General features: G+C 38.6%; 1 protein-coding gene and 1 long non-coding RNA gene across 8 annotated transcripts in view; both read left to right on the top strand.

Annotated features, from left to right (window-relative positions):
- The window catches only part of LOC309500108 (uncharacterized protein), a 62,839-nt gene extending 48,941 nt beyond the window's left edge, over positions 1-13,898 (top strand). The window contains exons 2-4 of one of the 7 annotated variants that reach the window (XM_082171671.1): positions 9,395-9,650; positions 12,017-13,274; positions 13,614-13,894. In XM_082171671.1, the coding sequence (XP_082027797.1) occupies positions 9,491-9,650; positions 12,017-13,274; positions 13,614-13,677 (1,482 nt within the window). In that variant the 5' untranslated portion in view covers positions 9,395-9,490 and the 3' untranslated portion in view covers positions 13,678-13,894. Of the gene's footprint in view, positions 1-9,394; positions 9,651-11,986; positions 13,275-13,613 lie in introns of all 7 variants that reach the window. The other 6 variants (XM_082171668.1, XM_082171667.1, XM_082171673.1 and 3 more) reach the window with 6 other exon arrangements.
- Positions 5-9,385, top strand: LOC309503788. The gene is made up of 3 exons (XR_014207861.1): positions 5-1,995; positions 2,262-4,361; positions 4,586-9,385. It is a non-coding gene; the product is annotated as an uncharacterized lncRNA (long non-coding RNA).
- Positions 13,899-18,026: the final 4,128 nt, after the last annotated feature.

Below are 18,026 nucleotides of genomic sequence, written 5' to 3'. Positions count from 1 at the left end.
GTTTTTTTTATGATTAAGCATGTAATTATCTCTGACTCCAATATAAGTAATCCGACTCCATTAAAGGAGAACTCCGGTCAATTTTAACATTGAGCTCATTTTTTTTTTGTTGTAAAATTGGAGTGCTGTCAATACAGAGAACAACGACAAAAATCGGTGTTGCCTACACCGTGTTATCCTCTTTTTAAAATTTGCACCCTGTTGACTTCAATGGGGCAATGTTTAAACCTGCTTTTAGCCTCTTAATATCCTTGATGTGTCATTACAAGTGCACAGCCAATGTGAGTGATTCCTTAAGAGTGAACACGAGTGAATCTGACTGCAGTAGATGTGAAAGATAAGAATAAAAATGATGTTATTTAAGCCAGCGCAAATTCCTGTATTTACATCCTGTTTTCGGTCGAAGTCCAAAGTAGTCGATTGTCGAGTTCACGCGCGTGATCATAGGTAACTAAACCTATGCGCGTGAACTCGACAATCGACTACTTGTTGTTCGTTGTTCTCTGTATTGACAGCACTCCAAATTTACAAAAAAATTAGCTCAATGTTAAAATTGACTGGAGTTCTCCTTTAAGTGTGTGTGTGTCCCGTGAAGCAAATGGCACAGATGTGTGTAAAGTAGGGATGTGCACGAATATTCGAATATTCGAATATTCGATCTGCAATAATTATTCGAAAAATAAAAACACTATTCGAATATCGCAAACGGTTGCTCTGATGGGCGTAAATGAAATGAATGCCTCTTAAATCATGGTCACGCAAACTAAAACTCACAGTTATAACTAAATCCATTGGGTGGCGCTGTGGCGCCTGTGCATTTGATGACAGCGTGTGAAGAATGGCGTCGTCTAAACGGAGTGGAGTCTGGAATTACTTTGATCAAAATGACCAACATGTCGTGTGCAAACTTTGTCAAATTAAATTGAGTTATCATAACAGCACCAGCACAATGAGGAGCCATATGAAATCCAAACACCGAAACGTCATTATTGACCAGTCAAGCGAAGACAGACAGCTACCCATCACTGCTTTCACGACTGCAGGTAACGTAAGGCCCAGATGTACCCCCGAGCGAGCCGAGAAGACCACTCATCTCATAGCAAAAATGATCGCAAGAGATATGCTTCCTTTAAGTTTCGTTGAAGGAGATGGATTTAAGGAAGTCTTACAGTTTCTTGAACCAGATTACAACACTCCCTCACGGAAAACCATAACCGCGAGAATTGAGCTTCAATATGAATGCATGGTTTCCGAACTCAAAACTACTTTAGGGACAGTAGAGTTCGTGGCCATTACAACTGACAGTTGGACAGCATTAACTACAGAGTCATATGTCACTATAACGTGTCATTTTATTGCTGATAGTAAGGTGAACAGTTGTGTTCTGCAAACCCGAGCATTGGAAGAGCGACACTCCGCTGCCAACCTGGCGGATTATTTGAAAACGTCAGTAGAGCAATGGGGCTTGGACGGCAAAGTGGTCGCGTGCGTGCATGACAATGCTAGCAATATAGTAGCTGCAAACAGAGACGTGGACTGGGAATCTCTACCTTGCTTCGCGCACACACTTCAGCTGGCCATTAATGATGGATTTAAAGCTGCAAGCATGAATAGACTTATTGGTGCATGTAGTAAACTTGTTGGACATTTCCATCATAGCACGATTGCCTCAAATGCACTAAAACAGAAACAAAGACAGCTGGAATTGCCTTCGCACAAACTTGTGCAATACTGCAAAACACGCTGGAATTCGGCTGCTGATATGCTCGCACGTTTGCATGAACAACGCTGGGCGATCACTGCTGTCCTCTCTGACAGGACCACAACCAAGCTGGCGGATGCTAAGACTCTTGAGTTGATCGATGATCACTGGCAGACAATTGAGGAAATATTACCTGTTCTCCATTCCCTGAAAATAGCAAGTGAAGCACTGGGTGGCGAAAACTACGTGTCTGTCTCCATGGTGTATCCACTTGTGCAAAGCCTTCTATCCAGGTTCGTATTATAATTCACATGAACGAATAAATGTAGCATTTGGTTCTAGTTAATTTGATTACTGGTCTCTTTTTAATTATTCTGTCGGGTTCTTTCCATTTAAATATTTACATTATAAAAACGAATAAAACGTAAATGAAAGAAATTCAGTCAACTGTTTTAATCATTTATTTAAATTACTTACAAATTAAATAGAAATAATCAATACTGAATAAGACAATTCAGTTTTCATATTCAGTTATTTGTTATTTAATCTGCATCTACAGACACCTTCAGATGAGCGGTGGAGAATCACAGAAAGTGAATGAGTTCAAAAACACAGTTGCAGCATCTCTCAAGCAACGAATAAACATTGCGAACTTGCAGAACGCAGGGAAAACGCCTCTTCTCGCTTCCGCTCTAGATCCTCGGCACAAACACCTCAGGTTCCTCGACGAAAACATGAGAGAAGCCGTAAGAGAAAAACTTTTTGAACAATATCAAAGTATTTCTTTTGATGTGAGGGGTGCGGGTGCAGCAGTTGCCGCCGCCGCCGCCGCCTGCGTCCCCGCCAGTGACGGAGATGAGTCAGTGCCCGTGCCCAGTCATCGGAGAAGGCTGAGCCTGTTCTTCGGCAAAGATTACAGAGAGTCAAGCCGAGACGAGTGGGAACAGTTCTTGATGGAACCGTGTATTCCACCAGATGAAGATCCTATGAATTGGTGGCAAGACAACACAAAGCGCTTCAAGAAACTTGGCCGCTTAGCACACCGTTATTTGTGCGTCCCTGCAACATCTGTGCCGGCGGAGCGCGTTTTCTCTGCAGCCGGCCTTATTGTTAACAGACTAAGATGCCGACTGTCACCCGAGCATGTTGATATGCTTGTTTTCCTCAACAAGAACATGTAAAACAATAACGCAATAACATTCAGACTTGAGTGTATAGCTAAACGTTCTGTACAATAATTGTGGCTGCCGCAGCCTGCTTTATTGTCATTTTTTTAGTGCGCTCTGCGTTGTATTTCTTATGTTTTTGTGTATGCAAACATTGTTTAATGTTTTCAACAATTATACAAAGGATGAAATGTATAAGCTTGTTAATATAGTCGTATAGGCTTGTCCAGAGATGTTCATAGGTAACAAAACTAACGTTTGTTTGAAGTAACGTCTTTCTCAATAAACTTATGTAAATAAACGAATATTCGAATATTCGTTTTCTGTGAGCTCGAATATTCGAATGTAATTTTTTGAAAAATGCCCATCCCTAGTGTAAAGGCGGGAATTCTCGTCCGATTTTGAATTCTGACTGGTGCGACTCTTTTTCGGGTCGGGCCGGGCCGATTTTCAGCTTTGTCGTGCGTCGTTTGTCGTGCAGTGTACAGGGGCAATCGGATGGTCAGATGAATTTCTGGCATGTCAGAAATTTTGGTCGCTCCTCGTGACTAATTTATATCGCACAGTTGAAGTAGAGCTACGAACCGATCCCCCTAAACTCAGTGTTTTTCCCTCACTGCGCCTGCGCGAAAACAGAAGTTTCATCTGCAGAATAAAAGAGGGAGATCTTAGTTCTGTAGTTCAAGCGAACTACAAATTACTGTTGCTTACCTCCAGTTCGTGTTGCAAAACGGATTAACGATTACCCACATCTTCCAAGCCACCTGCGATACACACTTTGCCTCTTTTATTAATTTGTTAAACAATCTTTTTGAAATAAAGCTGTTTTTAATTTTCATTGATTAATTATTGCAGAGCATTTCATGTAAAATTCACCTTATAAAAAAAAAAAAAATTCTCTATTTCATTCATGGGGATAACATGGATAATTTTACATGGTTTAGTGTAAACTTTTTGCCCATATTTAGTAAAATGTAGCTTTAAAAGTAAAAAATGGTAATTTTAGCTACTAGATGGCTATAGAGCTCCATTATATGCTATTTGACTAACTGAAATATCTTTTCATTAAGTTTTTCCAGTTGGATACATATCTAAATATTATGAAATCACAATTCTAACAATAAAAATGTTTTTTTTCTTTTTTTTTTCTGAAATTTAGTTTTTTCAAATAATGTTACATTATGATTAGAATCAAACCTGAAAAAGATAAAAGTTGAGGTTTTAGAGTTTATCATTTATTTCAATCTTCTTTTTTTTTCATATAATTGTACAAATGTGATCTACACTTCAGTTACTATCTGTAACAGAACAGATAAGTACAGTTAGATTATATATTGAGTACAAATACATGACATGAACATCAAAATGCAATGAATTGAACAGCATAACAAATAAGTAAATAAAGCCAGCCAGCCACCTCCGTTTCTCATAACAAGCGCAGGTGAAGCTCCGGGTGTAGCTTCGTCCTCTGTCACTGGCCTGCTGCTGGATCTGTAAATCAGGTTGGTCCGGTCCGAGATCCTTTATCCTTTTTTTTCCAGCGAACGCCTTGTGAAAGGTTTTTTTTGTAAATTAATGACAGAATTTGTTTTAACTTCTGCCATTCTCTCTACGAAAATGATCAGCCTAGCAAGGTTTTGGCGCAATCAGAGTGACGGTGTCGCCCGCGCACTCGCAGTAGTGGCAAAAAGCGTTGAGTTGAATGGCAGGTGACGAGAACCAATCAGATTGGATAAAATAACATGTATACAATTCTGATTCGCCAGGGATGCAGCGACCTGCGTCCGGAGGAGAATCTTTAAAAAAACAATTAGAGACCAGCTTCAGGTCACATGCTGCCCGGAAATTTAAGGACTCAGATAGACACCCATTTGTCCGGCGTCCCTCAAATGAAACCGCATGAAACTTATAATAAAGAAAATAGTTAACCGATTAAAGCCAGTTTTTATTAAATGCTGAGGCTCTTGCTACTTACATTGTATGAGTAAACTATTTTTATTTATTTTTATTTCATTTTTATATCTATTTTGTATACATGTATATTTCGGAATTTTGATGGGGGCGGCGCCCCAGCGTCCTCTATTGACAAGCCGCTACTGACTTCAACCAACTAATTAAGTTTTCTCATAAGTGTATAATCTGCCATTTAGCATACATACGAGCGAGTCGTTCGAATGGCGGAAGCCATGTTGCGCATCCATCTTGAAAATACATTAGACAAAGAGGGACATACAAGCCTCGCCTTTCGCGTTTTTACATGCAGTGGCACCGTGACAAATGTGAGAGGGAGATTGCCGGCAGATTTGAAATTGTAAGACTGAAAATACTGGTGTAGGCCTGATCTGAGACAAAAGGGCCCTACTGGCTAATTAACATTCCTCCCCCACACAGCCTCACTTCCTCTCAGAAAGAACTAAGAACTCACACAAGAACATGGGTGAATGTGAATGTTTATCATTGACTGTTATGTTTTTGGTGTCATTTGAAATGTTTCAAAGTGAGTGGTACAGATATCTCATACCCAGATAGATAAAATAAAAGGTAATAAGGTTTATCGAAGTTTAGAGAAAACTGGTTAAGCCATTTGAGGGTGGTCTCCCCCATCCCCCATGTCACCTGGTCAGGAGGATAAAGGAAGGTGTGCTCCCGCTCTCTGGCTCTCTTCTTTGCTGGACACGAATGGGATAGGTGGTTTCTCTCTCTCTATCCCTCTCTCTTTCCCTTCTTCTCTCTCTCTCTCTCTCTCGCTCTCTCTCTCTCTCAGATACAAGCTGGGTAAGATTATTTGGTGTAACCATGTATTACCATGTTATATTTTATATTTATTTTTGATATATATTTGATATAGATATTTGAATTGATTGTGGAATTGATCTCTGATATCTGAAATATTAAATTGTTACATGTGATTATTCTAACTGATTTTGCGCTCATTTTTAGTGAGGCACAGATATTATTAAAATCTTTAATTTATGGAGTCAGACGAAGTAAACGAGTGAAAATACAGATGTATTGCAAATTTAACCAACAAATACTTTGCATGAGTGAGGACAGAACACGTGATAACCTTCCCCGTGTATTGGCGAACCGGAATTGGACCAATATATCGGGCCTTACAAAATAATACGGCCACCGTATGAGCTAAAACTTCTTCAGAATGGGAGGGGCTAAAAAGTAATATTCAGTTGGTAGTCATATACAATTTCACCGCTAGATGGGAGTAAATCCTATTCAGTGTAGCTTTAAGTATATGCTTATAATTTATTGTAATCGACCTAAATGTTTTAGTCAATTTTCAATAACAAGGAGTAAGCTACTATGTAATATTTAATTATCCTCACTAGGGCTGTCACTTTTTATTTGATATTCGAATATGCATTCCAACATGACATGAAATATCCGAAATCGAACTATAAATAAACTATCCGGTTTTGCGCATTTTTTACAGTCTATGATTAGACCGTTTGCTTTTTATTTTATTGTTTTCCATCTCATCCAGTAGCAGCCGCTATAAACGTATTGTAGCATAGGCTCATGACTAAATCAAGCGAATAATGGTTTGAAAATGGAAGATAACGACAAGACTAATGAGACCGCGCTGTAATTCCTGCACACACACACACACACGACCCACAGAAAAGACATGTGTCAGTTTCGAGTTCTTTTTCGAGCTTGAACAAACCACAACACACAAATTATGCCAAATGTCTGTTTTGTCGAGTGTCCTTTAAGTCTTAAATGAACGTAGAGATGTGAGAAAATGTGACGCGTGTCAGATCGCGAGCGACTGGTCATTAATGTTAATCAAAGAACAAAGGTAAGAGAGTAAATTACTCACTCAGACCCAGCGCCAGGAGGATTATTATACTGGTAGCCTAATCATGAATGCACTACGCTATCTTTTAACACATCTCCCACGAACGGCTTTTTCACACAAAAGAAAAACTCTTCATAAAGCACAGTGAAACTCAGCGACCATGTGGCGTTTTCTGATGGATCAAGGTTGTTCGTTAACTTCATTTTACATTTTACTCGTAGATATTCGAATATATTCGAATACATTGCTTGATATTCGATATCCGATCGAATTAGATTTTTCTCAAAAGTGACAACCCTAATCCTCACAGCGCGTTGGTTATGACGTGATGCGCTATGAAATTATTGCGTGGCAATTTAATTTTAATAGCCTATCAATTTAATAATAAAGTGTAGCCTTGGCATTACCTAATAGTACTACTACTACTACTACTAATAATAATAATAATACAATAATACTAATAATAATTTAATACATAAATTGGAAATGCTAAATCATCTTGATATTGATAGCTGATGCTTGTTTTGACAATATCTCTGGATACATGATATAATCTATAGGAACAACCCGGCACAAGGGTTTATCGCACTGATTCGCGCATATTTCACACGTATAGTGTGAGCAGTGAAGTCGCAGCTCGACGTTCGGACCGTATAGAGAGCCTAAGTCCCTCCCCTCCGCTTCCGGCTCATGGGACCTTATTTCGGAAAAAATATGTATGGTGAGAGACAACTTATCTTTTTATTCCGTCTGAACTGTGCCCTGAATTGCACATGATGTTTGTCAATTTAAAAGATAATTATGAAAGTCAAGAAAGTCGCAGTTTGTCATAAAACAGAAGAGAAACATTTAGTTTTATGTGAAAATCACTCAATGAACTACATCTCTCGTCTCGCACTTTGTACGTCACCGTCCATTGCTCGTATGTGTGCAGTCTAGTACAAAACATTCAGGCATGACGGCGTAACGTTACGATTATAACTTAAGACTATAGATAAAAAGACAGACGTTAGCTTCAGTAAAGTTAGCTTCATTCATTGAGAGAAAAGGTATGACGTCACATGTGCGCCTTTTGGGTTTGTAGTCTTTGTAATTACGTATTTTCACAGTCTTATACCTCAACAGTTTTACATCAAACTGCGACTTTCTTGACTTTAAAATGTATCTTTTAAATTGACAAACATCATATGTGTAATTCAGGGCACAATTCAAACGAGATCAAAATATTTGTTGTCTCTCGCCATTGACTACCATACAATATTTTTTCGAAATAAGGTCCCATGGTGGTCCACCGCAAGGGGAGGGACTTCAGCTCTCTATATTGTGAGCACATAAATCTTGAGCTTTAGCTTTTACATCGTATGCGATCTACTCGCTCAGTGTGAGTAGGTACCTTGCTGAAATCGCACAGACATCGCACAGTGTATGCCCGCATTAAGAGACACATCAGTCCTCAATCTGCATAATGACGATTCCCTGCATACATTAGCATACTGAGATGATGAAGGCCATTGTCCCACATTTAATTCACATGTATACTTCTAAACTGATAACTGCTGTACTAGGGCAGTAAATATAGTTCTACCCATTTCACGTCAATAGTTCCTGTTTTCACCTCATTTATTATGCTGATGTCTTCAGATCTCCTGTAAATTTACACTTTAAGCTCATTTCACTGGTCTAAGACTAAGGGTATCTGTTGGTTACAAATATGTACGTTTTTCTGACCATTATATATATTTATTTTTTAATGTACAATACATTATTTGTGTTCTTTTCTGTATTTCTAGATATCTGCCTATATTTTACTTAGCGGTGGGAATCTTTCGGCACCTCACGAATCCGATTCGATTCTGAGAGTCACGATCCGATTACTTTTTTCTTATTAATTAATTAGTTTACCAACTTAAATCTTATTTTTTTTTATATAATCACATGTGTAATAATTTGTAGTACTTTTTAAAATAACTACAATTGAAACGTTTAATTGAAATTAATACATTTAGCTTGAAAGCATTAAAGCAAGTAGTAAATAATCAAGAGGAACAAAGAAACATATTACGTGCTTTTAGTATTTAAGATTATCTTAACGTTTTCCAGTCAAGATCTGTGAGTGTTTTTTCTTTTTCTCAGCTTTACTGTTGTTTGATTATTACTATGACATCATGGACAGCAGGAGATATTCACTAATGCACTAATGAAGTATAAGATGTGGTTTGTCGGTTTAATCCATTAAGACATAACTGACTGTTGTTACACTAATTTCGCGTCAGAAATAATTTTGAGATGCAAAAACATTTCACCACTACAGAGTCTCTCACAGCCTCAGCCGCGATCGCTCTTCACCAAACCCACGTCAGCATTTGAAACTGAAAGCATCCTTCTGTCAGCGATTTTTAATATATAATCCCACTTTATTCCAAAAGACATAAATGATGTCTTCGTAGAGCATTTGTAAGGAAAACACCGGCGGGCGAGACCGTGCACTGCAAGCGTAACATCAAGCAAATCGCGATGCATCGGAGTATATATATTTTTTTCACCCTTAATTTTAACGAAGAAGCAGAATAATGTTCAGGTTAGTAAAAAAATAAGTTGTGAATTACCATCAGTTACTTTACAATAGACAGACAAACAGACATAAATGCTTAGATGTGATATTTAGTACAAAAACAAACTCAGTAACTGATATATTTTTGATTTGGTCAGATAAGCCCCTCCCACAGTGGAATTCATCATCAGTGAAGCTCCTCCCACCGCAATCACATCATCAGTGAAGCTCCTCCCACTGTAATTCTCCAATAAATGCTGGAATATTCCCATCAGCTACAAGTGAAGACGAGCACAATGCATCAGGAAGAGCTGATATCTGTAAAGACTGAGTTTATTAAAGAGGACAGTGAGAACATGAGTGATCCAGAACCCTGCAGAATGAAACACACTGAAGATACTGAAGAACAAAGAGGTTGGTGTTTATTCTTCATTCATTCATGATGCTGAAGAACATTCATGTTAGAGACATTCAAGCACTTCATCACTTTTAGACAAACAGTTAAACTATGAAATGAAATGGTTTCATTTTTGTTTTTCAAAAATGGTCAGTAAAGCGAAGTTTGAGAACTATTCATATTGATTGTCAACATCAGGTCAAACTAAATATTATTATCACTATGGGAAATGGTACAAACTTGTTTGTTTACAACAAATGGTCAGTAAAGGGAGGTTTGAGAAACTGTTATATTGATTGTCAACATCAGGTCCATCTAAATATTTTAGCTGTTTTATTTTACAATTATAACTGGCTCACATTTTTTTGCAACCATGTTACCAAACATTTTGACAGTTCTCAATTTTCGATTAGATTTCTATTCACAAGCTTGCGATTCGATATGGATTGTTTTAGATGTACTGTATACTGTATATCAGATAAAGTACATGGCAAATCAAGGAAAGAAAATCTCTCAAATAATGCTGTAAACTACACTACAGTTTCTGATAAAGTAAAATTTCTCATAAATTATAGAAGTTATTCATATTTATTGAGATTATTCTTCTTATAATAACCTTAGTATGCGGTCAACACGGTACAGTTTGTGTAAAAACTGAGACAATGGATTGAGAGAATTTTCTTGTCCTCCCATGCTGTAGAAAGAGCCCAGATGATGTCACTTCCTGGGTGGCACAGTTTTAAGAAATGCTCTGTTTTTAAGAAAATTCACTAATAAAAAAATTGTTGAATTAGAACAAGCTAAAGATTGTTCTGACGGCAACGTAATGAGATCATATAATTAAAAAAGACACCTGACGAAAAGCATGACACATTTCTGGATATTTATAAGGAAACATCCAAGCAACCAAAACAATATAAAAAAATATATTTTTTTTTATACATGATTGCCAATCATTTATCGATTTCTAGGATTTGTACAGGCTTTACATTTTCATTTAAAAATTTGTAATGAGAAATTCATTTAATTAGATTTTTTAAGCAGATTTGTTACGTGACAGTATTAATTAAAGTTTCTTAAAGGTATAGCGTAGGATGTTTTACTTCCTGGTGGGTAACCTATACTATTGGTCCTCCTGATTGTCAATCATTCTGGTGAATCAATCAAACTTTTCAAAAAGTGGAGGGGGCGGGTCTTATCTAAAATTTGGAAAGATCCTCCGCTATACCTTTAAGTTAACTGCATCAAGCCACTCCTATAATATCAGTCACCACTCAAATTAACTGAGTAGGTTGAACATGGGCTGTTCATTTGAAAATGACTGTAAACCTGTGTGGAGAAGTCTGTGCACGCCAGTATTGACACTGCAATGGTTGTGATATTATGCTTTCATAAATTCAAGGTATAGCCAGGGCCGGCACAAGCTCGACTGCCGCTCTACGCAAAACTTTGTTGAAGATTAAAATTATGTTGTTTTGTGTTATTTTCAGTATTTTTATTTGTGTAATGTATTTTGTGAAGTCAGGGTGTGTCTGTACATGTGTGCTAGGAGAGGCGTAGGATGAGACATGGGAATGTACGTCTATTCTAAACATAGTCATCATGTGTTTCCACCTCGTAAGGAAATCTCTTCCTAGAGTTCCTTTGTTAGGAGTATAACATCCAAATTGAGTGTGCCGGCCGTTATATATATTATATACATTATATTTAATTTGAGGTGTTATTTTTAACATTTAATAATAATACCAGCTGACAGGGCTCTCTGTGTACAGTATTAGGTGAGTTTCTTGAGGAAAATTAACATTCTGTACCCAATATTTATCCAAATGATAAATCATCGGAATCAAATCAGAAAGATGAGTCTAGTGTGACCGGCCCTTAATAATTCAAGTTTTTCGTAAAATAAATTAAATATCAGTCTAAAAGTTGGTGTCAGAATTATGGCACTATTGTATGTATATATATATATATATATATATATATATATATATATATATATATATTTTTTTTTTTTTTTTTTATGTTAAAATTACGTTAGATAATTGTGTCGTTGATCAACTATATTTAATAGTTCTCACTACAGAAACATAGTATTTGTGCCTATAATGCTTTGAAAAATAATAATTGGAATATCAATGTACCTCATTTATAATGAAAAGTTTCAGGGACGTATAATTGATTTATAAAAATGCATAAAAGTGGTTGAAATATTTTATAGCTGTTGCTTTCTGCTATTACATCAGATCTCACCTTTATGACCTTTCACTTTATATTTCTCTCTTTGAATTATTATTATGTTCTAAAAATACATTTTAAAATAAAATTATTTTTCTTTCTTCACATTTCATTTCAGACCTGATGGAAGTGAAGGAGGAGAGTGAAGAACTGAGTGAAGTGAAGGAGGAGAGTGAAGAACTGAGTGAAGAACTGAGTGAAGTGAAGGAGGAGAGTGAAGAACTGAGTGAAGTGAAGGAGGAGAGTGAAGAACTGAGTGAAGTGAAGGAGGAGAGTGAAGAACTGAGTGAAGTGAAGGAGGAGAGTGAAGAACTGAGTGAAGTGAAGGAGGAGAGTGGAGAACTGAGTGAAGAACTGAGTGAAGTGAAGGAGGAACATCATGTCAAACCTGGAGAAAAACCTTTGAGTCGCTCAAAGACTAAAAATACATTTTTAAAGAAAAGAAGAGCCAAGAAATCTTTCACCTGCACTCAGTGTGGAAAGAGTTTCACACGCAAAGATGGTCTTGAGCTTCACATGAGTATCCACACTGGAGAGAAGCCGTTCACTTGTGATCAGTGCGGGAAAAGCTTCACACAAAAATCACATCTTAAGGAACACATGAAGATCCACACTGGAGAGAAGCCGTATGCGTGCCAACAGTGTGGAAAGAGTTTCTCAACCAAACAAAGTCTTGAGATTCACATGAGAGTTCACACTGGAGAGAAGCCATTCACGTGTGATCAGTGCGGGAAAAGCTTCAAACTAAAATCAAATCTTAAGGACCACATGAGGATCCACACCGGAGAGAAGCCGTTCTCGTGTGATCAGTGCGGGAAAAGCTTCAAACTAAAATCAAATCTTAAGGACCACATGAGGATCCACACCGGTGAGAAGCCGTTCACATGTGATCAGTGTGGAAAAACATTTATTGGGTCATCAACCCTGAAGAGACACCTGACAGTCCATACGAAGGAGAAGCCACATTCATGTTCTGAGTGTGGAAAGAGTTTTTCACTGTGGCAACATTTACATAGACATGAGAAATCTCATACTGGTGTGAGAGAGTACATGTGCTTTGAGTGTGAAAAGACTTTTATTACAGCGAACTGTTTAAAACTGCACCATAGAATTCACACTGGAGAAAAACCTTATAAGTGTTCACACTGTGACAAGAGATTCAGTCAGTCATCAAATCTGAAATCACATGAGAGGATCCACACTGGAGAAAACCCTTACAAGTGTTCACACTGTGAAAAGAGATTCAGTTATTCAGTAACTCTGAAAAGACATGAGAGGATCCACACTGGAGATAAGCCGCACACGTGTGATCAGTGTGGAAAGAGTTTCTCTATTAAAAGTCACCTGAAGATACACATGAAGATCCATACAGTGGAGAAACCACATCACCACAGTCTGAAATCACAGTAAGTAGTTCATCATTATGTGCTGAGAAACAAAAGCTGTGTCCCAATTCAGAGGCTGCATCCTCCAAAGGCTGCATTTGAAGGCCGATTGCTTCACAGCGGTGCGACGAAGGAATTGGGCTACTTTTAAGTTGTTGTTGCCGCAGTAAAAAAAAAAATTTGCGGGTTGATTTCCACCCCTGTAAGTATGATTTCGGCACTCCAACACCCCCAAAACATCCCTCAGACGCACAAATCCAGTGGAGAATTCGGCCGCCCGATGGAAAAGAGCCGATGGGTTTTTTGAGCGACTTTTGTTGTACAGACCTGGCAACCCTTCTACCGTCCTTCTTTCCCCAGGCCACGAAGGACAGAACGAGGAACAGCAGCGGCCGAGAGGAACGAGACCGAGAGGAGGAGCTGATGGAGCTAGTTCGGGAGGACATGAAGTTTCAGAGAGAGACAGAGGAGATCACAGGAGAACAGGGAGGGAATGAACGGATTGTTCTCTCTTCTTTACAGATTAAATAAACTTTTGCTTATGTGAATTAAAATTAAGTAAATTTAACAACCGTATACACTATTTTTATGCGAGTTATAGTTTATAAATGGAACACAAAATAATTTCTGTGAATTGTTTATTTTTGTATTGCAAGTTATGACTTAAATGTAATAAATGATTCTGTCATTTTCATGTCAATGAATTTGTACATCTGATACAAAAGAAATTGTTCTAAACATTTTTACTTACAGTACTTTTTACAACTATTTACAAGATAAGTTACGTTTAAAATATGAAAAACTAAATAAGAGTATACAATTAAATAATTAACAGTCTACATAAAACAGATTGAAATAAAAAAAAATTCTGTAGACTTTTATTGAGCTGAGCAGGAGATCCGGGATGAGCTGCACAATAGAGACGCTGGTAAAGCCTCTGCCGGTGGGACATCATCTGGGATCAGTGCATATTTACACTGTCCACCAACAGGTTTGCAGGGCTGACTCAGTCGACGGCTGCCAGTCACTGAGATGTTCTCAGAAAGAGGAGGAATAAAAGAAATTAACTTGCGTACTCAAAAATCAAACCATAAAATATTTGAACATATAGCAAAACTGTCCTATGAGCTAAACTCTGCAGGACAGCGGCCCTCCAGGACCCATCCCTGATCTATAAGACATATTTTTAGTGTTTCTATTATATACTGTTCATATTTTTTTAAACAATATCTAAAATCATAATCTAATATCCATGTGTAAAAGTCAGTTCTTCATAAAAAGTACAACATTTGCCTCTGACATGAAGTGGAGTTGAATAACAATCTAAAGTAGCCTATTTCAAAATTATACTTTAATCCAGAGTAAATGTATGTTGGTACATTCCACCACTGGTTATTTGGAAAATGAAACTAACAAAATGTATTGTCACATTAACAAATTGTTGCTAGCTGTGTCCCGGGAGTTGTTCAATGGGACAGTCTGGTTTTGTCGCCTAGCAACTGGTGATAGCCGTTGTGATGAGCGGCAATACCATATATACTGGTATACTTTATATATACAACTTTATATAAGTTATATATAGTTATGACTGCCAAAACGTCTCGGTTTCTAATTTAACCCTCATTCCCTGAAGGAAAGTGACGACGTAATTGGGATCACTTCAGGAAGCCCTATCATCTTCGAGTGTCTATTATTTCTCACAGCGTAGCAAGACCACGTAAAGTACATGATTCTTATTAAACTTGGTGTGTTTTATCCAGCTGATGTGGGTGTTGCATGAATTGCCTCAGATCATTTTAATTTGAATAGCATGCGCTCTCCGTGGGCGTGTTCGCATTAAACTTAATGAGCTATAATGAGAATGACTGATATCTCTCTCTTTTCATACAGATTACATAAACTGAGAATATTTGTTTTTTATATAAATTACTTAATTTAATTCCAGAAGAATTCCAGCTTCATGCCCGTGTGACTCTGTGTCTGCATGACTGAGTATTCGCTGAGTTACAGTTCATTTTCGGATGCGTTTCAGAATGGACTTCACTGACAGAGAGAAGGCAGAACTCGCATTATGTTTATTTTTCTTTATTTGGCAAAAAGCACAACACTTTGTTTTTATTATGAGTATACACAAAAAAAAGACACTCAACAGGATCGAATGATGTATAACACTTTTATGTAAGATCAAAATCAACAGAGTATTTTGATTCTCTTTTGCACTGATAAGACAGGGGGTTAAGGGTGGAGGGAGACAGCCTTCGCTCCAACCCAGCTTGCAGGAAGGAAATCACAGTTCTGATCGAGCAAGTTCGGGGGTTTTCCTCGTGAGAAGAACACTACTCAACGAACAGGTTCCACTTCAATGCATAGAGGCGCCTCGTAGAGGGTGCTCTAGCGGAAGTGATGGTCTCAACTATCACCTGGGGTAGGTCACCTGGAACCTTTGCGTCCCGTCCAGTGACCAGACATGGAGTTTCCAGAGGTCCGGACATGGGTGTCATAGGGTGCCCCGTCTCTGAGAGAGCAGGTCCTCTCTCTGCTGCACGGGTCAAAGACTTTGGTCTAGGTCGGCTGCACGGTTGAGCAGGCCCGGAATATAAATGGCACGAAGCGACCTCAGATGCTTCTGACTCCAAAGTAGGAGATGGCGAGCGATTTGTGACATGCGGTGGGAGCGTAGACCATCCTGACGGTTGATGTACGCAACGGTCGCAGTGCTGTCCGTACGGACCAGTATATGCTTGCCTAGTAGCGGTGTCTTGAAGCGGCCCAGCGCAAGATATACTGCTAACAACACGAGGCAGTTGATGTGCCAATGCAGTTGAGGCCCCGTCCACAGACCTGAAGCTGCATGCCTGTTGTACGTGGCCCCCCCCAGCCGGTGGCAGAGGCATCCGTGGAGACCACAGAATGCCTGGACACTTGTTCTAGGGGAACACCTGCCCGCAGGAATGAAGGGTCCGACCACAAGCTGAGAGTTTGGTGACAGTGCGGGGTAACTTGGACCCGGCACGAGCCGCTCTGCCACGCCCATCTCGGGACTCGATCGTGGAGCCAGTGTTGGAGCAGCCTCATATGAAGCAATCCGATCGGCGTAACCACGGCTGCAGATGCCATATGCCCCAGGAGCCTCTGAAAAAGTTTCAGTGGTGTCGCTTTTCTGCAGCTGAGCGTGCTCACGCAGTTCAACACTGACTGGACACGGGCCTCGGTGAGGCGCGCTGTCATGTTGATCGAGTCCAGCTCCATACCGAGAAAAGAGATCCTCGGCATGGGGGTGAGTTTGCTCTTTTCCTAGCTGACCCGAAGCCCTAGGTGGCTGAGGTGACTGACAGGGTTTGTGCGGGGTCTTAAAAAGTAAAAAATTCTGAACTTTAAATTTAAGGCCTTTAAAAGTCTTAAAAACGGCCAGATTTTCATCCTAGGTCTTAAATTTCATTTAGTCAGGTCTAAAAAAGTGTTTACCCTCGTTCATTTCCAGAAACGCTGGCCGCAGAAAGTTATTACAAAGTAGCAAAAAAGTATCGAGTTGTAGCCTACAAAGCGGAGCCCTAGAGCAGGGGTCTCCAACACGTCGCTCGCGTGCTACCAATAGCTCGTGGCTTGATATGAGCTAGCTCGCCAGAGGCCGTTCACATATCGCGTCTTTTGCGCACTCAAGTTTGTTCAAATGTAGGCGCGCGGCAAGCACGCTCATAATTGAAGCGACGCGTTGATTTTTTTACCAGGCGCAACGAGATGAAAAAAATCTAAACTTTTCAAACACTGAAGGTCATGTGACAGGAACCAACCAATCATCCCTTTCCATAACAACATTGAAAGTTCAGTCAACATGAAGGATGGGGGTGCACCCAAACAATACTAATAAGTATAAGCTAATGTGTAAATGTCAGTAATTTATCTTACTTCACTCATTCTTTTTATAAAAAAAATATTTAAAGGCTGAAATATGAGGTTTATCTTTGTATAAAACCTTTTTTGTCAACTTTATTTGAACTTGTACATGTTAGTAGATAACATGTTGCAAGACACTCTTTTAAAATCTGGCCATCATTTTTAATGGTATTTTAATGTTCACGTATACAAAAAGTGCATATTGATGCTAATCAATTTGTTATTTGCTGTTTTTCGATATAAAACTTGTTGAATTGACTTCATTCTGTAGTATTAGTACTTTTTGAACAGGATTCTGTGATAACCGTGATAATTTTGGTCACTTTAATCATCTCATCATTTTCTCTCTAGTTATGATCAACTATGATCAACTAAAATCAACAATAATTGTGTTTTTACAGTATAATATGCAAAAGTACAATTTTCTATTAAAAAAATATCTACCGCTCCCTCTCTCTCACTGGCTCACACACACACATCAGATAATCCTAGATAGATAGAAAGATAGATAGATACTCTAATGATCCCGAGGTAACTATCTATCAAACTTGGATAATGCGTTGTGTAGGTCTTAAATTTCTTTATGGTCTTAAAAATCTTTATGGTCTTAAAATGTCTTAAAAAGGTCTTAAATTTGACTTACTGAATTGTTTGTGTTACCTGGTGCCTGTCATTATAAAAATAGTACTTAGCCTCATCCATGAACATGATTTTTCGATTCCCGTCTGACTGATTTACATCATAGACTGTAAAAAATAGATTTACATCCACGGTGGAGTTTAAAAAGACAGTTCCCATCATTCCACGCTCCTTCACATCGTCATCAAGCTACACCGTTGTTGTTGCTTGGAATGTAGCGCCCTCTAGTGGCAAAACAAT

Source organism: Leuciscus leuciscus (genome assembly GCF_965113295.1).
Source record: "Leuciscus leuciscus genome assembly, chromosome: 1".
Classification (NCBI taxonomy): domain Eukaryota; kingdom Metazoa; phylum Chordata; class Actinopteri; order Cypriniformes; family Leuciscidae; genus Leuciscus; species Leuciscus leuciscus.
This window is presented reverse-complemented; position numbering and strand designations above follow the sequence as displayed.